At 38.2% G+C, this 24,395-nt stretch overlaps 1 protein-coding gene across 6 annotated transcripts in view; it reads left to right on the top strand.

Moving 5' to 3' along the window:
• The window catches only part of KCNIP4 (potassium voltage-gated channel interacting protein 4), a 433,914-nt gene that overhangs the window by 300,565 nt on the left and 108,954 nt on the right, over positions 1-24,395 (top strand). The window contains exon 1 of one of the 6 annotated variants that reach the window (XM_074904594.1): positions 24,087-24,380. The exons of the other annotated variants lie outside the window; for them this stretch is intronic. Within the exon in view, the coding sequence (XP_074760695.1) occupies positions 24,266-24,380 (115 nt within the window). The 5' untranslated portion in view covers positions 24,087-24,265. Of the gene's footprint in view, positions 1-24,086; positions 24,381-24,395 lie in introns of those variants that run through there. 6 annotated transcript variants of the gene reach the window in all.

Below are 24,395 nucleotides of genomic sequence, written 5' to 3'. Positions count from 1 at the left end.
CAGTGAATGACCTGGGAAAAACGAAAAATCTCACGAAAGCGAAGAGCAATACTGTCTCTCAGATGGCTGGGCGTTGGGAGTGGCAGCAGATGAGGGGTGCTTACAGACAGGGAGGAGAAGGGGAAGTGAGGTCTGTGAGGACAAATACATGTCAAGGAAACCATGAAATCTCTGTCTGGGACTCCTCTTTGGGCAAGACAGCTGTCCTGGTTTCATCCAGGATAGAGTTAACTTTTCTTGGGCTGAGACGGGGCACAGCTAGAGGGCTGGGCCCAGATTGATCATTGGAGTATCCTTATGCTGGGGCATCATGCTCAGTATATAAGGGGATGGTGCTCTCAGTTTCTGGTTTTGGTTTCCCGGTCGGTTGGCAGCGGGAGTTCTGGTGCAGTTGGGGTCGCTGCTGGGGGCGGGCTGCATACCAGTTGGTGAGCAACTACTGTATATTACCCATTTGGACTTACTACTGTTACTGTTGTTTTGTTACTATTACAAATTTTTTTTTTTTCAACCTACAAACTTTTTTTTTGTCCCTTCCCTATTTCACTGGGGGTGGGGGGTAAATGACTGGCCACATGGTGATCTGCTACCAACTGAGTTCGAACCACAACAGTCTTTTGGCACCCAGTATGGGCCAGGGCTTTGAGATTCAACAACAGATTTGGGTCATAATGTTTATTGCTTGGCTCCTTAAAATTTTATCATCTTGCTTGCCGTATGTATTTCCCATGCTGTTGCTCACCATCCATGAGAGCTAGGTTAAGATTTCATTTTTTCTGAACTATGTAATGATGATCTATGATAGGATGCAGTCATCAATCCTGGGACTATTTACAATTGTGTTTGAGAAATTCATAAATTTCAAACATCCTTGGAATGTTAATATTAACATGGTCGTAGTACTGCTAGAAGCTAGTGTGTTCCTGCATGTGGTTAAGGTTTTGTTCAGGGTTAATCAACTATTTAAGACTATCATGTGGAAACCTACCCCAAGGTTGGAGAATTATAAGTATTTTGGGGTGTGGAGTAGCATGGGCAAGTGACTAGAATGGTGGGAACCTCTGGTGTATTGGAACTTCATTCCCAAACAGGTGCAGAATCCTAAAGAACTAGTAAAATATTTGGAAAAACTATGTTGTCACCCAGGTAATTCTAGAGTTGTAGCTCACTGCAACATGCTGGGGCCTAGCCCACTCCTACTGAGTGCTATTAAACACTGTTCAGCACCCTCGAGAGGAAGAGAAGGGCTCTGCACCTGGTAACACACTAACAGACAGTGCAAACACTCCAAAATCCTCAACAGAAACTGCAGGCACTACAACCCCGAGGACAAGCGCTGCAGCTGAACCAGAGGATCAACCCATGATGGTGTCAGTTGCTCCCATACATAAGAAAGAACACACAAGAAAATCCCCTCGCAGTTTACAGGGTGACGATGAACAAGGCCCATCATGAGAACAGGAGGAGGGGGCAGAGCCAGTGATAAGTCACCCGATCCTTATCCCTGATGAGTTGTGAGACATGCAAAAAGATTTCAGCTGCCTTCAAGGTGAGCAACTTGTTAAATGGCTGCTCCGGTGCTGGGATAGCGGGGCCAGTAGTGTGGAATTAGAGGACAGGGAGGCCACTCAGCTGGGATCCCTGTCTAGGGAAGGGGCCATTGACAAAACCATTGTAAAGAAGACACAAAATCTCTGTCTCTGGAGGCAACTCCTGTCAAGTGTGAGGGAAAGGTTCTTCAAGGAAGATTTTTTATGTCATCCAAGGAAGTGGACCACTGTGGAGAGAGGTATTCAATACTTGAGGGAGCATGGTTTACTATGACCCAGATGATGCACAGCTACCCACAGATCCAGCTGAAGTCCGATGCACCCAGCCCATGTGGTTGGAAGTTTGTACAGAGCACACCATCATCATATGCCAGTGCATTAGCAGTAATGGACTGGAGAGACGAAGGGGGACCAACAGTTGATGAATTGGCTCGCCGACTATGAAAATATGAAGAAAGTCTCTCTTCCTCCCTTGTCACAGCTGTGGAGAAATTATCTCAAGAATTCCAGCAATTTAAAGAGGACATGTCCTACTCCCCACCTGCACAGACAATGATCTCGTCTATTAGGAGCAATCATTTCTCTACTCAAGAGATACAGTATACATCATGGGGAAAGCTGTGGCATCGCCTGCATGAATATGGAGAAGACATGAAGAAATGGGATGGAAAACCTGCCTACTTCCTAGAAGAGCAGGTATGTGAGTTGGAAGGAAGAACAACTACAAAACAGGGTTCTTTTAGGAGAAGTGCTGCTCCGGTTTTCAGCAATCAAGTGCCCAAACAGAGCAGAAAGGTTGACTTTGTCCATGATCCTATGAGAAGAACTTCTGATTTATATTCACAAGAAGTGAGGGATCAAGATGAGACTGAAACCCGTGCACACCACACTAACCCATTTGTCGATAGCAGGTATTATGACCAACATTAGAGGGGCCCTGCCTCCAGCCAGGCAGAGGACAGGGACAGTCAAGTTTATTGTCCGGTGTGGATTCAATGGCCTGGCACATCTGACCCTCAGCAGTATAAGGCTTTAGTGGACACTGGTGCTCAATGCACCCTAATACTGTCAAATTTTTAAGGGGAAGAATCCATTTGTATTTCAGGAGTGACAGGTGTGTCTCAAGAGCTGACTGTATTGGAGGCTGAGGTGAGCCTAAGTGGAAAAGAGTGGGAAAAACACCCCATTGTGACTGGCCCAGACGCTCCATGTATTCTTGGGATAGATTATCTCAGAAGAGGGTATTTTAAGGACCCAAAAGGGTATTGGTGGGCTTTTGGTATAGCTGCCTTGGAAACAGAAGGAATTAAACAGCCGTCTGTGTTACCTGGTCTCTTAGAGGATCCTTCTGTTTGGGTTTGCTGAGGATCAAAGAAAAATGGGTGCCAAATGCCACTACAACAGTGCACTGACGGCAGTATCACACCAATTGAGACTCTGTAATCCCTATCCATAAACTGATTCATCAACTAGAGAACCAAGGAGTCATCAGCAAGGCGCGTTTCCCCTTTAACAGCCCCGTATGGCCAGTGCGAAAGTCTAATGGAGAGGGGAGATTGACAGTTGACTATCGTGGCCTGAATAAAGTCATGCCACCACTGAGTGCTGCTGTGCCAGACAGGCTAGATCTTCAGTATGAACTAGAGTGGAAGGCAGCCAAGTGGTATCCCACGACTGATATTGCCAATGCATTTTTCTCCATCCCTCTGGCAGCAGAGTGCAGGCCACAGTTTGCTTTTACCTGGAGGTGTGTCCAGTACACCTGGAATCAACTGCCCCAGGGCTGGAAACACAGCCCCACCATTTGCCACGGACTGATCCAAACTGCTCTGGAACAGGGTTGAAGCCCCAGAGCACTTACAGTACATTGTTAATATCATTATATGGGGTAATACAGCAGAAGAAGTTTTTGAGAAAGGGGAGAGAGTAATCCAAATCCTTCTGAGAGCTGGTTTTGCCATAAAGTGGGGTAAGGTCAAGGGGCCTGCACAAGAGAGTCAGTTTTAGGAGTAAAATGGTGAGATGTACGTCATCAGATTCCAGTGGAGGTGATTAATAAAATAGCAGCTATGTCCCCACCAACTAACAGAAAGGAAACACAAGCTTTCTTAGGTTTGTTTCTGGAGACTGCACATTCCAAATTACAGTCAGATTGTAAGACCTCTCTATCAAGTGACCTGGAAAAAAATGATTTCATATGGGGCCTGGAGGAAAGAAAACTTTTGAACAAATTAAACAGGAAACAGTCCATGCAGTAGCCCTCAGGCCAGTTCGGACAGGACAAGATGTTAAAAATGTGCTCTACACTGCAGCCGTGAAGAAAGGCCCTACCTGGAGTCTCTGACAGAGAGAACCAGGGGAGACTCGGGGTTGACCCCTGGGGTTTTGGAGTTGGGGATGCAGAGGATGCGAGGACCGCTACACTCCAACCGAAAAGGAGATACTGGCAGCGTACGAAGGAGTCCGAGCTGCTTCAGAGGTGATCGGGACTGAAGCACAGCTCCTCTTGGCATGCCGACTGCCGGTGCTGGGCTGGATGTTCAAAGGGTGTGTCCCCTCTACATCTACATTGCATGGCAACTGATGCCACATGGAGTAAACGGTTGCTTTAATTATACAATGGGCTCAAATAGGGAGCCGCAGCCGTCCAGGAATACTGGAAGTGATCACAAATTGGCAGAAGGCAAAGATTTTGGAATGGTGCCAGAGGAAGAGATAACGTGTGCTGAAGAGGCCCCACCATATAATAAACTACTGGATAATGAGAAGTGATATGCTCTGTTTGCCGACGGGTCCTGTCGCATAGTGGGGAAACATCAAAGGTGGAAAGCAGCTGCGTGGAGACCCACATGGCTGGTCACTGAAGGAGGTGAATTGAGTCAGTTCACAGAGGTGAAAACCATCCAGCTGGCCTTGAATATCGCTGAGCAAGAAAAGTGGCCGGTGCTCTACCTCTGTACTGACTCATGGATGGTGGCAAATGCGCTGTGGGGGTGGTTACAGCAGTGGAAACAGAGCAACTGTCAGCACAGAGGCACACACGTCTGGGCTGCTGGATTATGGCAAGATATTGCTGCTTGGGTAGAGAATCTAGTTGTGAAAGTACGTCATATAGATGCTCATGTACCCAAGAGCCGGGCCACTGAAGAACATCAGAACAACCCACAGGTGGATCAAGCTGCTAAGATTAAGGTGGCTCAAGTAGATCTGGATTGGCAACATAAGGGTGAACAATTTCTGGCTCGCTGGGCCCATGACTCCTCAGGCCATCAGGGGAGAGATGCAACATATAAATGGGCTCTGACCGAGGGGTGGAGTTAACCATGGATGTTATTGCACAGGTAATCCATGAATGTGAGACTTGTGCCATGATCAAGCAAGCCAAAGAGTTAAAGCCCATTTGGTGTGGAGGACAATGGTTAAAATATATATATGGAGAGGCCTGGCAGATTGATTATATCATGCTCCCACAAACTCAGCATGGCAAACACTATGTGCTTACAATGGTGGAACAGCCACCAGATGGTTGGAAACTCATGCCGTGCCCCATGCCACTGTCCGGAACACCCTTTAAGGCCTTGAGGAGAAAGTTGTATGGCAGCATGGTACACCAGACAGAATTGAGTCAGATAATGGGACACACTTCCAAAACAACCTCATAGATGCTTGGGCCAAAGAACATGGTATCGAGTGGATATATCACATTCCCTACCATGCACCAGCCTCTGGGAAAATTGAGCGGTACAGTGGGTTGCTAAAAGTTACACTGAGAGCAAGGGGTGGTGGAACTTTCAAACACTGGGACGTCCATTTATCAAAAGCCACCTGGTTAATCAATACCAGAGGATCTGCCAAGGAAACGGGCCCTGCTCAATCAAACCTCCTACATACTGTAGATGGGGATAGGGCCCCCATATTGCGCATTAAAAATATGCTGGGGAAGACAGTCTGGATTATTCCTGAATTGTGTAAAGGTAAATCCATGTGTGGAATGACTTTTGCCCAAGGACCTGGATAAACTTGGTGGGTAATGCAGAAGGACAGAGAAGTCCAATGTGTGCCTCAGGATTTGATTTTAGGTGAAAATAGCCAATGAATCAAACTGTCAAATAACCCTGTTATTTCAGTTGGTGCCCCACAACATCCTCCTGCCACATCCAAAGCCTCCTGTTCACTGACTGAGCCAACTTCACTTTGTTCCTCCATTTTTAAAGACTATCATGACATATGGAACCCAAAGTTATATACTACTGTACATTACCCATTTGGACTTAATATTGTTACTGTTACTATTTTTTGTTATTATTAACAATTTTTTAATTCAACCTACAAATTTTTTTTTTTTTTTTTTTTTTTTTTTTTTTTTTTTTTTTTTTGTCCCTCCCCTATTTCAAGGGCCAGGGCAGGGGGTTGTGTGTGTGTGTAAGCAAATGTCTGGCCATGTGGTGATTGCCTACTGGTGCAGTTTAAAAAACAAGAGCATAGAGAGAAAACTGTTTAATTCTGCCTGTGTTCCACCCTCCCTTCCATTTATTTCTGAAGTAGAGTAAATCTATCAATATGCAAGTAGAGGGAGTTTTCTCAGCCCTCTGATAGGCACAAATATGTATCTGAATAAATGTCTGATTTAGGATTTCTGAGAGGTAGTCCATCCATTTGGGATTCAAAACACTAATGTCCTTTATAAGATTAATCTGTAGTAGAAGAGGTAGTGGTGCATTTTTTTGCAGAGCAGCCTTAGCAGTAAGTCCAGGCCTATGGGATCAAAAAGAATAAGCAAGTGTGGCCTGATCCTGTAACCTGGAAAAAAGGCTACTTGCCAATAGTGTGAAGTCCTGTTTCTGCTGTTCTTTAGTGCTTGCTACACCTTTTCTATTTAAGATTACTCAGATGAACCAGATAAAGATAATCTGAAACACAGGTAAGAGAACTCAAAATTCATGTAAGAAGCCGTCATTCATCATGTCATAACTACGATAAATATTACATAATGAAGTGATAGTTTGATTACCTTTTCATGTTAATTTGTAGAATAATTATTGTGTTGTTCAATATTTAAGCAATTGGGGTTTTAAGAAATACTAAATATTCATTCATTATATTTTTCCTTAATTGTATAGAACAAATTTAGTTTTAATTTTGTCCTCAACAGATACATAACAAGTAAGACAAATTTATTTTCTGTTGTGTATGAGTACTATAAAGCCTGAAAAATCTCTTTGTTGTACAGATTTTTCTCTACTTGCTTTAATCACTAATTTGACAATCTATTTAATATGATTAAATATATGGAACAAAATAATTTAAATTAAAATCAGCATATCTTTCACCCTCTTCTTTAATTTCTGTGTGCAGCAGTAAAATGACAAAAATATGGGCAGAGATGAAAAAAAGCTTAACAAGCAAAAATCAAAGAAAAAATAATGCTGGATGTAAACATTAGCAGGTAGTGATAGGGAGGACAAAATAGCAATAACTCATATTTCAATGGCTATCATAATAAGATCTGAAATAATTTTTCAAATACTAACAAAGTAAGCCTCACAATTATATATTTTCTTGGATAACTAAAAATAACTTTTCTTTCTTAATTAAAAAAGGATAACTAAAAAACCCTGAGACAGTTAACCACCTTGATGGTATTTTGGCAAAGATGCATTTTAGTTTTCTGAAGGTAGAACGAGAGCTCCTGCTCTCACTCCTGGACCATTTAGCATTTGAACAAGACTATAGATTTCTGTTGTACGTGAAAACTCTGTAAGTAGAAAATACTACTTTATGTGCATAGATATTTGTATACTTACATCATCCCTATTGTACTGCTGATTATGGCCAAGTCTTAAAAGCTACAAAGGCCAGAAAGATGTAGCACCTAAAAATAATTCTACAGCAACGTAAAACATAAGATTCATAAAATAAAGGAATTATCCTCTGTGCAAGGAGGCTGTGTCATTTTTATTTTTTAACTATTCTTTTTTTCAATATTGATGTGACATTATTATATCTAAACAGAATAGTGTTTGTAAATAACAGAATTCCTATCAGGGTGTTCAGCTTCTTCCTTTTCATTAGAAATATCTCCTAATAGATGTAGCTCAGCTCAGGTTCTGCTCCTGTCCGTCTGTTATGTTACTTATGCCAGTGGATATTGCTTTTCTTCCACTTTTTTTTTCTCTTTAAATTTTTCAATACAGTGCTTAAAACATGCAGAAAATATCTATCAAGGTAATGTCACAGCTGGTGAGGTTTGTTGTTGATTTTCTTTCTGAAGCGAGTCAACCTGCTCTTGACCTTCAGAGGAATTACTCTTTTCCAAAACATTTAACAATGCCCTTTAATTCTGCCTCGTGTAACATTAGTGCCACAACAATGTAATTCCTTCTGGTAACTTTATGTATATGTTCAAGTTTCACTGTCTTCAGTACATCTTGAGGACATGCTGCTTCAGTGCTATCCTTGCTAAAGATGATGTCCTGAAGCAGAGTTAGTCTTGTCTTGTAGAGTGATGAATATTAAATACTCTAAAACAAATATGTGAATCTTTAGGTTCTTGTAGTGTTAAAATACTCAATAATTCCATTTATCAAGTATGATAGTAAATCAGGGGGGATGAGGATTATGTAGAGTACATATTGATCAGCATTATATTAGTATAGCTAACACTTGTACTATTAAGGCACAGCAATATCACACAGCAATTTTTTTTATTTTTTTAATTTTTTTTTTTACTTTTTGAAGTAACTATGAATTTGCTTTTTTAGCTGATTCAATTTAGCACTTTAAATTGAGGAAATCACTGGAAAGGGGTGACCATCAGTATGCTATATCTACCTGATTTACTGTTAGTGCATTCTAGTAAGTTATATTTCAGCTTTTACTTTGAGGCAGAGATAGCATAAGCAAATTTTAGTGCATGAGATTGAGTCATGGTACCTGTTAGTGTTCCTGATCTAGAATAACAGTCTAATTTGTGCTACTTTAGAAAATCTTAACAAGACATTAAAATCTTCTGGTTGGATGTCCTTTTCAGCATCAGTAGAAATCTTTTGTATTTTAAATCTACAGAGATTCAAAAATTACAAGTAGAAAGTGTAATATATAACCAAAAGAGTTTATATATATATATATCCCCTTTTCTTCATATGTTTTAATATGTTTTTCCAAGTGAATATTTCATATTCATATTCACTTGGAAAACAAAAAAAAAAAAAAGACCTTGGAGAGAGGCGATTAAATAAATTAGTAGAAAGTACCTATTTCAAAACACACGGCAGGTCTATAGCACTATTGGACTTGCTCATTTTTATAAGTAGTAACTGGAACGTGAGCCTGGATTTCAGTTATTCCAGTATGAATGACTTTGACCCCACACATCACTTTGGTGACGTTCTTTACATTCAGGAGTGCTACAAACATTTTCTCTCTGTGAATGTTCGATCAGTTGATGCTGTCTTCCTCAACTGTGCATTGCTCTTGGATCAGTCATTATAACATTGTTTATTGCTTTTACTGAGTGGGTAATTTAAACAAGAGTTTGCAATACCCAAATCATGCCAGAAGCCACATAATCAGTCCAACTGCTTCTGTCTTTTCCCTTTTCTTTCCTGTGAGCTCATTTTTTCTTTTAACCTTTATTTTTTACATTTTCTAACTACCTGTCTTCAGTTATAACTGTGCCTGGTTCACTCTTCCCGTATATTAGCAATACTATGGCAAATCTGAAACTAGTATGTCCTGATTTGTATTTAATGCTTGAAATGACAGCCTTAAAGGGTCTGTTGGATATAACTTCATTATGATATTCTGTATGCACACATAAAAGAGGGAAAAAAAATAAAAAGTTTCTTTTTCCTATCAGTTATCTTGGTGATTATTAGCAGAAATACCATTTTCAGCACTAGTATTCTGCACAACAGCCTGCTACATACAAAAGTAACTTTCCTTATTAGCAGGTATCAGTACTGGTCAAAATTAATTTGCAGTTGCAGTACTTACCTAGAAGAATATACAAAATGGAAATAGCATAATACTATGACACAACTGCATTGCATATACCTCAGTGGAGATTAACATGTACAGAATAAGATGTAAAACCACACTTCAGTTAGCTTACTTTGCTTTATCAATTTGAAATAATCTAGACTAAGATAAAGAATTCTTAGAATTTTGTAACTTCATTAAAGATGTTCCAGCTTCCAAGCCAAGAGAAATTCTGCTTACTTTCTTCTATCTCACATAGGAATGTTTCCATCTGAAGTAAGATTTTTTCAGGCTCTGTACTGCTGTGTCCTCTGTACAAAGCTATGGATACAAATCAAAGCAGTGACAGATAAAATGTAGCTAAGAAACTAACCGATTTTTGTCTGCCTTTTTAGGCGATTGATTCTTCTTTGTTGCAGAGATACCTTAAGGGAAAAAAAAAAAAAAAAAGACTTAATGTTATGGGAGGGTCAGTAGTTGTCCTCACTGGCAAATGGTACATTCTGGAATCAGAGTTTATTCAGAAGAAAAATGGTAGCACATTACTGTGGGAGGGATGTAGGGAATGGAAATAACTCTCCTTATAAGCATGAATCCTGAATTTCTCTGCCCCTGCATTTGCACTGCTAGTAAACACTGTTGACTCATAGTTGACTGTATATATGGTCACATATATACACCCAGAATTTAATTAGGCTAATTAAACATTAGATTTGGGGGCTTGGTGGGCTAGTTGTCTGGAGCAGAAACTTAGTTAACTTAGAACTAAGGACTTTTTTTTTTAATTTTCATTTTTTACCTTAAGATTTTAATCAACTGTTCATCACTGCAGCTACTGATAGAGGAGCAGTGACTAGTAGAAAGGGAGGGGTATCCTTCAGTGATACCTAGTAATTCCAGAAGGGTGAGCACCACCAACCGTTTTAAAAATAAAGGCAGGATCACCAAATATTATAAAGTTGCAGGATTTTCCTTGGTTTGAGTTAATCCTTCAGATACTTTTACAGCTGAACTACTTGAATCTGTTTTTCTACCTCACTTCTATTGTTTCTCTTTTCCTTTCCTTCACTCCAGTTTTGTAAAGCGTAACTGTTTGGGGTTTTTTGTTAAGCATCAGAAGGGAATCAAAGAATTAAATAAAGCACAAACAGAACTGTTGGTTTGTCAGCAGTGGTATCTGGTGAGTCTGATGTGTTCACAAATGTACGGGACTGGAAAACAAAATTTTTTTATCTGTTCATAGAAAAAGGCTTTAATTGGGGGGATTATGATATGCTAACAGATAAAACTACATTAGTGGTGGAAGGAAGAAACAGCTGGCCAGAAAGCAGAATGAACTTATCTCTTCCATTAAATTTAGAAGCAGATTTGTACTTGCTATTCATTATAAATTGCTTTGCAACTTGGGGGAAAAAAACCTAAAGAGATTTAACAGATGTAGATAGTCACTTTTTAGAGAGTGCTGGAGGCACAGCTATGATAGAATGATTACAGCTGTGTGAGAAAGCCTGCTCTTAGTTCTCAAGGAAAATGAAAACAGCAGATAAAAGATGGCAGACAGATGAAAGTGGCATAATATTTTATGGACCTGAGTTCCTCATATATTTCAGTGCAATAACAATATAAATCTTCTTTGTTATTTATTCTGCAATAGACTATCATTCCAAAACTGAAAAATGTATTAACTTCTGTTTGTTATAGTGTGTACAAACAGATGGCCATTGATGCACAAGTATTTTGTGTTCATCTTACAAGCAAGTTGTTGGTTAATAAGGCTGAGATCTCTCTTCTCAAACATACAAGGCATATTTACTTGTATGTTAAAGGTTATTGTGAAATGGAAAATCTCCTTGGCTCTGCTATTAAATTTATCAGTAGTCCATATGCAAACTTTGCTGATGTAGAAGATGTATTTTTTTTACTTAATGGGTATGACTGCAGTGTAACCTTGAAAGAGAGCAAGAACAACAGCCTCCATGTAGATGTGACTCCCGAGAGAAGGTGTGTCATTTCTTCCAGCTCTTTTTTGAAGAGCTTCATGGCCAGTTGCAGCTCCTCAAGGAGCTCTTGCTCCCCAGGGAGCTGACCTCGAGCACAGGCAGCTAAACTCCTGGGTGGTGGGAGGCACTGTGACATGTGCATCCTTGATTCACAAGTACCATATTAAGGTTTTGATGTTTTCTTCCACGAATTTCTAAGTGTTCATCTTGAGAAAAGTTTTTTCTAGTTTTCCCAGCACGTTTGTCTCCTGTTTCTGTTTGCTATGGTGTTGTGATCCAATCCGTTTATTTTACAAGTTTTAAAAAAGGACATTAGCATAGGTGGATGCATTTTTTTATACATGCTCTTCCTGAGTCTCTAAAAGTAAGCTTTAGATGCCAGATATATATTTACCTGCTATCAGTCTAAGTCTTTAATATGTACTTCTGCTGGTGAAAGAAAGGATTGCTTATAAATATCTTAGAGGGGTTTGGTTGAAGTACATGAGAAGAGAAAGAAATGTAAAGGGTCTACACAGATTAGTTCATCCCTGTCTAAAGGGAGCAAAAATTTATGATTCATTAATAGTTTGGGTTTTTAATATGTCTTGAGTCTAACGGACTTAGCAGTCTATTAACATGTTTCTTTTTGTTGTTTTCCTTAAACAAAACCAAAATCTACACAATCTTTCCCTCATTCATCATCCTAAAGGTGATGTTTTCCAACTTTAAACTTCTAAATTCAAATACTAGATAACATTGTTATGATTTAAGGGTATTTGTAATTTTGCTCCAGGGGAAAAGGATGGTTTTCCCAAAGTCTTAAAAATAAAAAAATCCTGTATCTTCTAACACCAACTTTACCAGTGAACTCTATAGGATATGGATTGATGTATGTTAGTATATGTAGTATCTGAGTTTTCTGAAATATATTTCATGCTATATTGATGTATAGGAGCAGTTTGTGTTTTAACATGTAGAGAAGTCCATTTTTAAATTCAAACACTTGCACAGAAATGTTATTTGAAGTGTACAGGGTGAGAAAAGGATAAACAACAAAAAACCTCCAAATCTGAACCAAGAAATTCCTCAGACAAAGTGTCCTTTAAAAACAAAACAAAACACAAACTTAAAAATAATTTCTTAGTATTAATCGTTCTCTTACGGCTGGTTTTGTGTCCTTTTGTACATCAGGTCATGATTCTGTCTGAAAAAATTATTTTCAACATTTATTTTACTGCTGGGCAGTTGATAGCTCAGGGCATGAAATGAAAATAATGATAAAGTGAAAGCTAAACTCTCACTCAAAGCGTGAGTCACTTTTGAACTAAAAAGAGTACACTGTACCAAGTCGCTAGGGTCACTGGCCAACAGCTGCTTCATAGAGCAATGTGCAGGTATGCCTGGGACTATGTGTCTAGTTTCAATCTCTTTATTCCTTGCAAAACAGCCCTTGCTGTATTTTGAAATGCTGTAGATATCCTTAAAACATTAGACAGTTATCCCCTCCAGTGCGTGGTGGTACCTGCTTTTACTTCTTTTCCTTCAGGAAAGCTGTGCTGCACTGATCATTGAACCGATTGTTAAGACTGTGGATAGGGCTGCAGCTGGGGTCTGGTATCTGGGTCTGGTACTCTGATGGTGTCCGTGACCCTTTTACTCTTCCCACAAGCAGGCTAAAATTGCCCCTCCTGTCAAATGCAGTCTGAGAACTTTTACTCACCCTTACTGCTTGTCAGCACAGGACACGCTCTGCAAAATACTGGTTTAACCACCAGAAACGTTGGAAATGCAAAAGTGAACTAACACCACTCCTCCACACCTAGAGTTTATTAATTTTGTTTTTACTGGAGATTGGGAGTTGCAGAGAAGCTGAGGTTGTTGGAACTATTCCTTCTGTTTTGTGTCTTGCTTTTTGCGAAACTTGCCTTTTGCTGATATGTGTTCCTGAAGAGTATAAAATCACTTTAGTTTTGTGTCAGCCAATCCTTTAATTGCTAACCTCCTTCAGAGAGACATCCTGTGTAAGGTAGTACCTTGGAAAAAAAAGACAATATATTGAATTAATTATTTTTTAAAGAAATGAAGTTTTTAATAAAAATCTTGATACAATTTTTAAAACTTAGTCATCCATAGAGAATGTTTTACCAAATAATCTAGTCTGTACTGGGGTTTGTGATGAGGAGAAATTCTTGTATTTGTTCAAATCATGTAACTATTTTTGCTTTTTCTCCATCTACACTAAAAAGCTTTATGGTTCTTAACTTATTAATACCACTGAGAGACTTCTTTGGGGATCAAAAATTCTCTCACTTTGCTAAATGGGAGCCTCAGTTCATCAAATAAGGCAGCAAGTATTGCTTAACCTTTACTGCAGTTACATTCCCTTTTCCCCCAAACAATTAAAAGTGAAAGAAAACAACCTTCTGACAGGGAAGGAGCAAGACAGCCACTGCATTCTGTTTCCTTGAGACTCAGAGCAGATAATGTATGTCTCTCTTTTGGTATGCTAGACAGTGTAATTCATTAGGAAGAAAAAATGTGCTAGACTTGAATTCACCAAGAGAATTTACCAGTTGGCTGAACACCGTATAATATAAACTTCTTCTTATAGCTAGGATCCAAATCAGAAAATTTAAGGAATACCTTTCAGAGGTACTAGTTCTATAAACATGTCCTGTGTACTTACATTAAGAAATCTATATTAGGATTAAACATCAAACCCATTAAAAATACAAAACTGGACTGAACTGTGGTTTTCTGCTGCTGCATGTGAACTGTATGTTTGTGGGCTGTATATCTGGTTGAATCCCACAGTAAGGAAAGCTGCTGCTGCATGGCTACTGCTTTTCTTCTCGTACATCGGGTATGACAGCAAGTTTTGACTTTGTCTTACAGTAGCTTTGTGCTGGCTATGTCAGCTGAAATCCACCCGGAATTTGTTTCCTTGCTTGCCTGCTCTTTCACCATTAGGGTCTGGCTTTGTTCCTGAGTCTGCACAGGATTGCTAGTCTGGGACTATAGCTACTGTCTACAAAAATATATTGAGGACAAGTCCTCTGCTTTCTTTTCATTTTTTGTTTTTGTCAAATTAGAAATTATTTCTTATCTGACTTAACAATCTGTGAAAGCTCACACAGTATCAGACAAGCACCAAAGCAAGTGCAGAAGAGATAACATGCTAGGGACAGAGCGACAGAACTGTCAGACCTGTTCAGGCAGCCTTGGAATAGCCTAATTGTTCTCCAGTGTACCACAGAGTTGCTTTATGTAAAGACAGCATGTGTTACTGTCACTATTAGCAAAGAAATATTTCTAAGAATAAGTCTGAAAATAAACACTACCAAAACAAGCATCAATTGCAGTGAGGGAATGGGCTGAAGTCTTGGCACACTCTTGGGACACCTGAACTGAAATAAAAGTTCCTGAAAATTAAGGGAATACATGAGTATCTAATGTTGGGGGAAGAGGAGTGTGAAATTTATTTGCTTTTGAGTAATCAACAAGTCAAAATGTTACTAAATATTTAATATTATTTTTATGAGGGGAGGATATTAATGAAACGCTAAGACTGTGGCTGGCTGCCTCATCATACAATCTTGCTCATGATTAATTGAACTCTACCTGAACACTAGTTACTAAATTTTTTCTGTGTAACTGTTTTTTCCTAATTAGAGTGAGTTCAGAAAAGAGTGGCATGACTGGAAAGTGAGGGAAATTGCTTCTGAGAAGATTGGAGAAATTAAAATTCATAGCCTGGTGAACAGATGATTACTGGGGAGAAATGATTCCTGAAGTATTAATGGCAGCAAAAATAGTCTTAAAAATGTCTGAAAATGGCTTAAAAACATCTTAAAAATCCAGCCAGATCCAAATCATGTTGGTTTAACAGGAGGAAGACATGCTGGTATCTCAGTGAGGGATTTTTGGTATGGTTCTGTGCGTGTCAAGAAGCATGTGAAAATGAACTTCTCATGACCCACAAACCTGCTGTGCATAATGAAATATTTGCGTATCTAAGCTGTAAGCATGGATTATAGAGGCTGTGGTAAACCCTGCAAAACTACTAAAGAAGAAAAGATTTGATCCCTGCAGTAGCATATCACAATCAGAAGTGGTGTCTGAAGTTTTTTTGAAGGTTCGAGATAGTGTGCTTCTGTATTTTGTTATTTCCCTCATTTCAGTATCTACAAGAACCTCATGATGCTACAGTTATTTGGACATATTATAATGCTTCCTTAGGGAAGAGACATAGCCTTGCTTTTACTTACTTCAGTAATAAGGCATTATAACCTCATTGCTCCCTTCAGGGTTTGGTTTCATGCTGCTGCTGCTTTCCAGAGCGATTGAACAGCAAAATTGCTGGAGCAGAAAATTTTTCATTATGTTACATAGATCTTCAAATATCATTGTAGGTTCCTGTGTTGGGCTAGGGATGTGTCTATTATGGATTTTGAATATATCCAGGGAGGCAGACTTTACAGCCTCTCCAGGCAACCTGTGCCAGTGTTTGGTAACCTTCACAGTAAAAATGTGTTTCCTGATATTTAGAGGAATCTCCTGTGTTTCAGTTTGTGCCCATTGCCTCTGGTCCTGCCTGTGGGCAGCACTGAGAAGACCCTGGCTCTGTTCTCTAAGCGCTCTCCCTTCAGTTATTGTTATACATTGATGCGATCCCCCTTGGGCCTTCTCCAGCCTGAACAGTCCCACCTCTCATCCTCCTCATAGGAAGGATGCTCCAGTCCCTTAGACATCATTGTGGCCCTTGGCTGGACTCTGTGGTATGTCTGTCTCCCTTGGATTGGCAACTGGGCACAGTGATCCAGGTGTGGCCTCATCTGATGAGGCATCTTTTTTTTGTCAGTAATAAATAAAAAAATAAATAATGACATGTTTCAGAAGCTGTTAATAAATGAAACAATAATATATAAACAGATGCTATGGACTAATTCAGAAGATTGCATAATTCTGAATGGTAACCGCATGTTGTAGATCTGTAGTCAAATCTGTGGATATGTTACACATAGTCTGAGTCATCTTCTATACACCTAAGGGATACAATCATGATTATGGGGGTTTTTTAATGTTTCTTGAATGTGCTACAGCCATGTAATAGGGGTTAATTTATTGTAGCTCATCTTTGTAGGACAGATACACTCATCTTTTAACAAGTACATCAAATGTAGAAATACGTCAGCCACTTCAGACTTCATTTATACTACTTTCCTGTTGCTATGGAAAAATATAGTGCTTCACCTTTCTAAAAGCCAAGGAGAGAAATGGAACATTTATTGTACGTGGTTTATTTTATATCAGAGAAAGACAGGTGCATCACAAGAAAAGAGCTGCATAGTAACAATATTCTTATGATCATGTTTCATAACACATTTTTTTGTTTAGTTGCTAACCATTTGTTGAACCACAGGGAGCCAGACACACCAATTTTGAAATAGAGGTGTTGCATAAGATAGGCTGAGGATTTTAAATTGATAGATGGTTGGCTTGAAGGTTGGGATGGTGAATATTCCTATTCATTATTAGAGTGTTAGTTTTTATTACTAGCATACATGGTTCATTTCTTTTCTCATTCATCACAGCAGAAAGCATTTGTCCCTTACTTTAGGAATTCATCTGGGGTCATCTAACTGCATAATCCATAAAAACATAACTTCCTAGATGTATAGGTAAGCATAAGTGGATATATTCATAATTTGGCTAACAGAAAATGGCTGCGTATGGAGCTGTGAATACTGCTGCTCTGTCCCATCATTTCTACCAGCTGGATCTGTAGGCCTCCCAGTAGTTTCTTGTTTGCATATATAAAATGGTTGATAATGGTGCCCTCTTGCTTCAATGTATACTTACAAAAACAGTAGTGGAAAAAGAAAATCAGCAGGTCAGACACTGTGTTCTTTCCAAATGTGAAAAGACTGAAGAAGAGGAGGGTCATGCCAGAAAAAAATTATGTGTTGTTAAAAGCAGGACAAGCATGCCTTATATGTTATGTTAGTCAGAGGAAGGTAGATCAAAGATTTACTCTCATAATACTTCAAAAGAAGGGATGAGAATTAAATATGTACAGGTGAGGCACACCTTGCGCTTGAACTTTTTTTAAAAGTATATTTTGCACTCCTGTTCAAGTAGTTCAGCATCCAGAGAAACAATCATTTAATTTTAGAGCCAATCTACAGTAAGTTCTTTTTGGGGAAAGCTTACTTTTACTGATGATTCTCTGCTGGTTAGCTTAACCCAGTCTGAGCTTTCTGATAAAAAAGCTGTATTACAAATAATAAAATCTTGGGTTTGACTGGCTCCTAGTAGTTCCATTATACTGCAGTTCTCCTGTGTAGATATACATTTATGCTTATAAATTCGGCAGTGGCAATTCCTGCTGCTGCAAGATCAAGTATGATTTAATATAAAAAGAAAAGCATGTCTCTAGGCTGAAGATATAGTCACATAATTTAGAGATAATTCAGTTTGTCAAACAAGCCAGTGGGCTTTGCAGTAAAACAAAGCAGAATTTGATTACTTACTATTACTAAATGTAATTTAACCTTGTTTAGGAAAGAGATAGCCTCTCTGTAATGCTTTGCTTAATCTTAATAAATTAAAAGGCTAATATTACTCCCATGGCCATGCTGCTTAACTTACAATCTACTTGCATACCAGCTATTTTAAGCATAATTGTATAACATGCTATATCAGTTAATTTTATAGAAAAATGAAACTACCTTTAGCTGTTATGTTATGGGGGGAGTTGGTAATGGTTGTCTTGTGGGATTCTTTTCAACTCCTGTTTTCAGATCAGTAATGGCAGCAGTCCTTTGATTTAGATCAAAGCAATAACAAAAGCTTCTTAGGAATAAGTGAGAGTCTGAAGGTGAATATGAAGAGGAAAAAAAGTAATAAAAATCCCATACCATAGCCTAGAGCCAGACTACTAATATGAGGAAAAGAGCTATAGCTGCAATATTATTTTAGTGTTGTTTACTTCTGAGACCAAACTTTCAGAACTTTGCATATCATATTTTCTCCCTTGATTACAAACCAATGAATTGTCTGTACAGGTGTTGAATTTGTTCCTTCTCAGCCTATATTCACTTACAGTCATTAAAGATCTAGGGCATTTAGTGTAATTATTAAAGATGATATATGAAACCTGATAAATTTAATTTTGGGTAATTGCACTCTACCTAGCTCTTCTAACTGGCAAAAGTTTCCCTGCAGTTTTGGTTGGATAAGTAATCTCCTACTGCAATATTGTGCTTTTCAGTAGCTGCAGCGCTGACGAGACGAACAAAGTGATTCCATATATGAATCTCATTTTGCTAAACATTTTATGAAAATTACATGATGTTCTGTGATTAGTGTTAGCAGCCTATGCAGGATGTGTTGCATTAAAAAAATATTAATTCTTTTATCCTGAGAATAATTTTTGAAAGGGTATGTGTAAATTAATTGCTTCTGGTTCTTGAAATGCTTTCTAGTGGACATACTTTTTTTTTTTTCTGCAGTTCTAAGATAGAAACTTTTTTGTGTAGAAAACTGTAGATTATTGCCTGTGAACAGATTTCTTACTGGCCAATAGGACGATTAAGTTCATTATCCGCAATATAACTTTCCTAACAAGCTCAGATCTGACATGAACAAGAAGCTGAAGATTAACAGTTCATCTGACCTGTATGTAGGTGCCTTTTCTGTGTTTATTTGACAATTTCTTTCTCTTCTGGCTGACTAACATTTCCCTCTGGAAAAAGAGAGTACAGAAAGAAGGGCAGCTAATTAATACTTCCAAATTTTCTTACTATTTCTAACTCATCAGCAGTTTCCCTTTTTAGCTACGTTGGGGGAAAATATCAAATAGAGTCTAATGAACTATTACTGCTAGCCAGTTAAGACTTTTCTTCCCCCCTGTAAATTAGTTACAACACTGGGCAGATTTCTTTACTTAGGAAAGCAGTACAATTCAAGTCAATTAATGAATAATAATACATCCTTGCCTTGAAAACTGTTCAATTTTGATCAGCCCCATTCTACATTAGACAACAGCAAATCCAGAATGTCTGTGCAGAAGACAAATTAAAATTATAAGTAGAAGAGATTCCTCTTTGAGGAAAGCCTGAAATAACCTATACTGTTTACAAGCAGAAGTTAAGAACAAAATATAGTGGGAAGACATAAACCACTTCAATGTATTTGGGATCAGGTAGGCATTCGTATTTGTCTACTTCCATGTACGAAAGTCAGAAGAAATCGAAAAGAGGAAGAGTTTATAAATTGCAGAAACTTCTTGTAAGCATTAAAATAAAAATAAAAGAATAAGTAAAATAAAAATTCTTTATGAAAACTAAAGCAATTAAAAGATAAATAAACACTTCATTTTACTGTGCTAATTACAGTGACGGGTTATAGTTCAAAACTAAGAGTTTACTGAAATTAAACTAGTTTACCAATGTATATAAAAGAAGTATGATAATACCAGATAATTTTGAAAGAACCGTGTAATCATATAAAATTATAGGGAAATTTATACCCTAATACACTAATCATAGAATTATTATTTAGCTATTTTTAGGATTTCAAAACAGTTTGTTCCCTAATTGTTCAATTCATAGCATCCTACATGTTACTCTCAAGCATTTGCTATTTGTGATCTGTTAAATTAGGTGGAATATTGTTTTGAAATGGCAGATCCTTTCTGGTTTTAGTCAACTTTGAAATTATTAAAACTCAATTTCCCACATCTAAGCTTTATAAATAATATTTCTGAGTATTTTTGTCTTCTTCCAAGAAGTAAGGGAAAATTGTAGGTATTCCACAAGTGTCCAGCAGTCAGAGCTAAAATTTACTTAGTACATAATACACTGTCATCTTTGGGGTGTCTTTTTTACATATTAAATATATGCATTATTATGCTTTCTATACATAAATAATTATAGTTACAATGATTAGAGTAGCCAGTAATTACTTGGGATTGTTTGTGGAAAAATGAAAGGACTCTAGAATGGGATTGTTCTTGTAGACTCTGCCTATTTTTGCAGATCTACTCAGTCCAGCTCAGAATTCACTTAGGGTCTGTGCTTCTATAGATAAGAGCTATCTCCTACGGCACTTCAACTCAGGTTTTTCTTGTCTGTTTACTTAGGAGAGAAAAACTTGTACTTCTTTTTATGCTTGCACAGCTAATTACTAGGGACAAGGAGCTGGCAGGGGCAGGTCCACCGCCATGGAGGCTCGCCTCCATCCTCTGAGGAGCACCATGCCATGCCATGCACCTGCACCTGCCACAGCCTTACGCAGTAGCATATACTCCCCTTACTTTGTGGAGGGACAAATCAGTGTAAAGCTGCATTTTTGCATCCGTGTTTATTGCTAAAGGAGTGGTCTGTAGTGGAGTTTAGTACTGACATGGTTATGCTTTCCCATAATTAATGATTCAGTAAACCCATAGGGTGATAACACCCAAATTTCCAGCAAACAATGAAGGTTCTGCTTCAGATCTTTGTGGAGAGGAATTTACAGCCAGTGGAAGATGCACTGTTTATATGGGATAGCTTCCTAACAACACTAACACTTTTTTTTCCCCATGCAACCTACTGAAGAATCACAAGAAAGTTTGTGCAAACTTAAATATATTACTAAATCACCCCCAGAATGCATTGCGATGTCAAAAATGAAAGCAGGAATTAGGGAAAGACAGCAAGCCAGAGCAATGCTTGGATATTACAAGCCATCGGCCTCTGGTTTCAGTGCTTCATGTAAAGGATGATGTTTTCTTTTGTATCCTGAGGGTGGCATTGATGAAAAATTCCTTTCCTTTGAACAGCTTTTAAAATTTGCTTGTAGTGTCAATACAGGCACCCCATAAGGATGTGTCACAGAAATACTTATTCTGAAATAACTGAAAAAAATACAAAGAGAGAAATTACACTTGACTGTGAATTTAGGAAGGGATCAGAATACAAAGAAATACCCTATATGTAACTGAATTTTGTTATCTCCTTATTCAAGATTGATTTCATTTTCAAATGCTTTGAGGCATGGAATTTTTTTGATTGAACCACTTCCAGAAGTATTCACCTCTGTAAGTGACACTGTTGTTTGAATCTGTTGCATGGTGTATTAAAGGAAACATTTCATACATCACTTCCTTTTCCTTTCCACATAGTTTCTTAACCTTTTGATTTACTTTTCAGAGCTAAGACTTGGAGATTCACAAAGTCTCTGTGTCATACCCTCTAACTTAGAGACTATGATGAGAAACAACAGTAAAAGTCTTTTTTTAAGGAGGTAGTCTTTGAAGTCAGTGATCAATGACATTAATTAGGCTGGATATTCTCAGGTTAATTTTTTCTCTTTAAAAGTTCTGTAATTCTCCTGCTATGGAGGTAGAACTGGCCCCTAAAACTAATCAAATTCATAATCTCTGACCCTTTCATTTTTCAGAAGGGATCCAGGTCTCTCTGCTTGTGTGAAAGCAGAAAACATAACACTGGTTATGGTTGGGACCACTTCTCTCTGGGTGGCTTTCTGCATGTGGGTTGGCACATTCAGTGGTGGAGTGGAAGAGCCTCTCCTCCCAAGAGTGAACAACTCAGCAGAAGGTAGCCTGGATCTACTGCACAAAAGGAGGATGTAGACTGACAGATTTCTCCATTTTAATAGCTTCCCTGGTACTCTTTATTAACAACAAATAAGGCTGCTTTCACAGTTATAGTCTGATTGTTTGCATTATATTAGGTTTATTGTTTCTGTAATGCCTGTGAAAGGAGATGGGTCAAAGTTCCAATCTTGGGATCACATTAAGCCTTGAAATATTGTGAACATTTGGCCATGCTTTGTCATTTGAGAAAAAGAATAAAAAGTTGAGAAAAAAAAAAAAAAAAACATCAAGGAGAATGTAGACGTCAGAGATGAGAATGTGTTGATGAACATGTCAGAACCTTAAAAGAAGATGATGATACAGAGTAACTAGAAATTGAAAAAAAGATAGAAAATGTTAATTTTCTTTTAAGAGGAATAGAACTTAAGATGGCAATATACTGAATAGTTATTTTACAGTATGAAGCAAAGGTAATGATGTATTTGGAAGGTGCAAATGTGAGATAGTGTATTTGGTTTGATTTACTTTTATTGTGCTTTCCTCTTAGGCACCTTTTTAGCTCTACAGATTAATAGGGAAAGGAACTGACATTCAGATTGAAACCAGACATAAAAAATACCGAACTCATGACATTCTAGTGTTAAATACCCAGAAGAGCAAAATCAAAGAATATTGTTGCTTATATATTGCCTAGATATAACATAAAATTAACTTAAGTGCATGTGATTTTTCGAACAACAAAAACCCCCAGATTCTAGAGTTCTCCCTCTATGCAAAAATCTGTGACTTGGTTAGTTATTGTAATTCAATACAGACAGCTTTCCAAGACAAACAAAAAAAAGCAGATAGTAAATTGGAGTTTACATTATTCTTTCTCTACCTGGTAGTCCATGAACAGTAGATCGTTACAGTTACAATTTTTTATTATGCTAATTTCAAAATATAATGACTTTCTGAACAAAAATAAAAGTTTTAAAGCTTTTTGAAAGTTAATAAAAATTGTTTCTATCAAAGAGTTAATCAGCTGAAGATGAGTGGTCAATATTGAGCATCGTTTGTAAGATTGATATTGGTGTTAGATTATGTGTTTCTTTAGTAGTAAGTGTGTTTAAAATTTTTCTGAAACTTCCCTTCACTTTATTTTAGTGCCTTGTATACCAGTGGACCGGATTTAATAAAATTATTAAGATGGGCAGAAGAACAAGCGTGTAGTAGGCCTAACCTTATAGTATTTATGCATGTGTTGCATAAATATTCTTCGGAGCCTATTCTTCACACTGGGCATCCTCTTGGTAATTGTATTAATAAACACAGGACAATTAGTTTTGTACAGACTATCCAATAAATCATCTGGGATCATAAGCCTCTTTTCTTTTTTCCCTAATTCATAGCCTGGGCAATATCTTCCCAGGAGCTATGGAAAGTGCCTAATTCATGTAATTCATTTATCTATCTATCTATCTATCTATCTATCTATCTATCTCAGAGTTTGGGATTCAGCACTTAACAGGTTCACATCCTTAGATAGAAAAGCACTGTTTTTATTTCTTAGCCAATAAATAATACATTCTTCCTACATATGGAACGGGGGTTTGGGCAGTGCATGTCTCCTTGACAGCACTATATTTTGCTAGCTGGAGGCACTGATCTTGCTGATGTGTATTTCTTTAATTTTCATTCTCATTTCCACTGAAGATTCTAATTAGATTCTGGTGATGCTTAAGCGGAAGGGACAGTGTTTCTCTGATTATTCTTTCTAATGCGGAGGGCAGTAGTTTTCTGATGTGCAGCATGTAGCACATGTGAAAACAGATGTCTGTCTTTAGCAAACTGTCATTTGCCCAACTTAACAAAAACCGTGCTAAGAGGAGCTGGGGAAGGGCTGTGAAGCTGGGGGAGAATCACAAAGCCTGGGTCTGGAAGCACTGGAGTGCAGAGTGCAGATAGCAGCACGCTCCCTGGTGCAAGTTTCCAGGGAGCATTTCTTCTTGGCACTGACACAGCCAAGTCTTCAGCTCTGACACAGATGTTTCTCCATCAGCTCTGAAGTAATGCTGCTCACCAAATACAATGACATATCCAGGGATTCGTGGTCCACCTCAGCCTTCTAAGAGGACTCGCTACTGATGAAATCAAATGCTTAGAGAAGCATGAGATGTGAGGCTTTATCTAATATTTTATCTCAGCTGGAGGGGCTGGTGAATCGCCACAGCTCAGTACAGCGCTGCTTTACACCACTGCAACTTTCTTCAAAGCAAACTCTTGGTAAAATCCTCTAAT

This window comes from Athene noctua, chromosome 4 (assembly GCF_965140245.1).
Source record: "Athene noctua chromosome 4, bAthNoc1.hap1.1, whole genome shotgun sequence".
NCBI lineage: Eukaryota > Metazoa > Chordata > Aves > Strigiformes > Strigidae > Athene > Athene noctua.
Note: the sequence above shows the minus strand (reverse complement) of the source record. Positions and strands in the feature narration are given on the sequence as shown.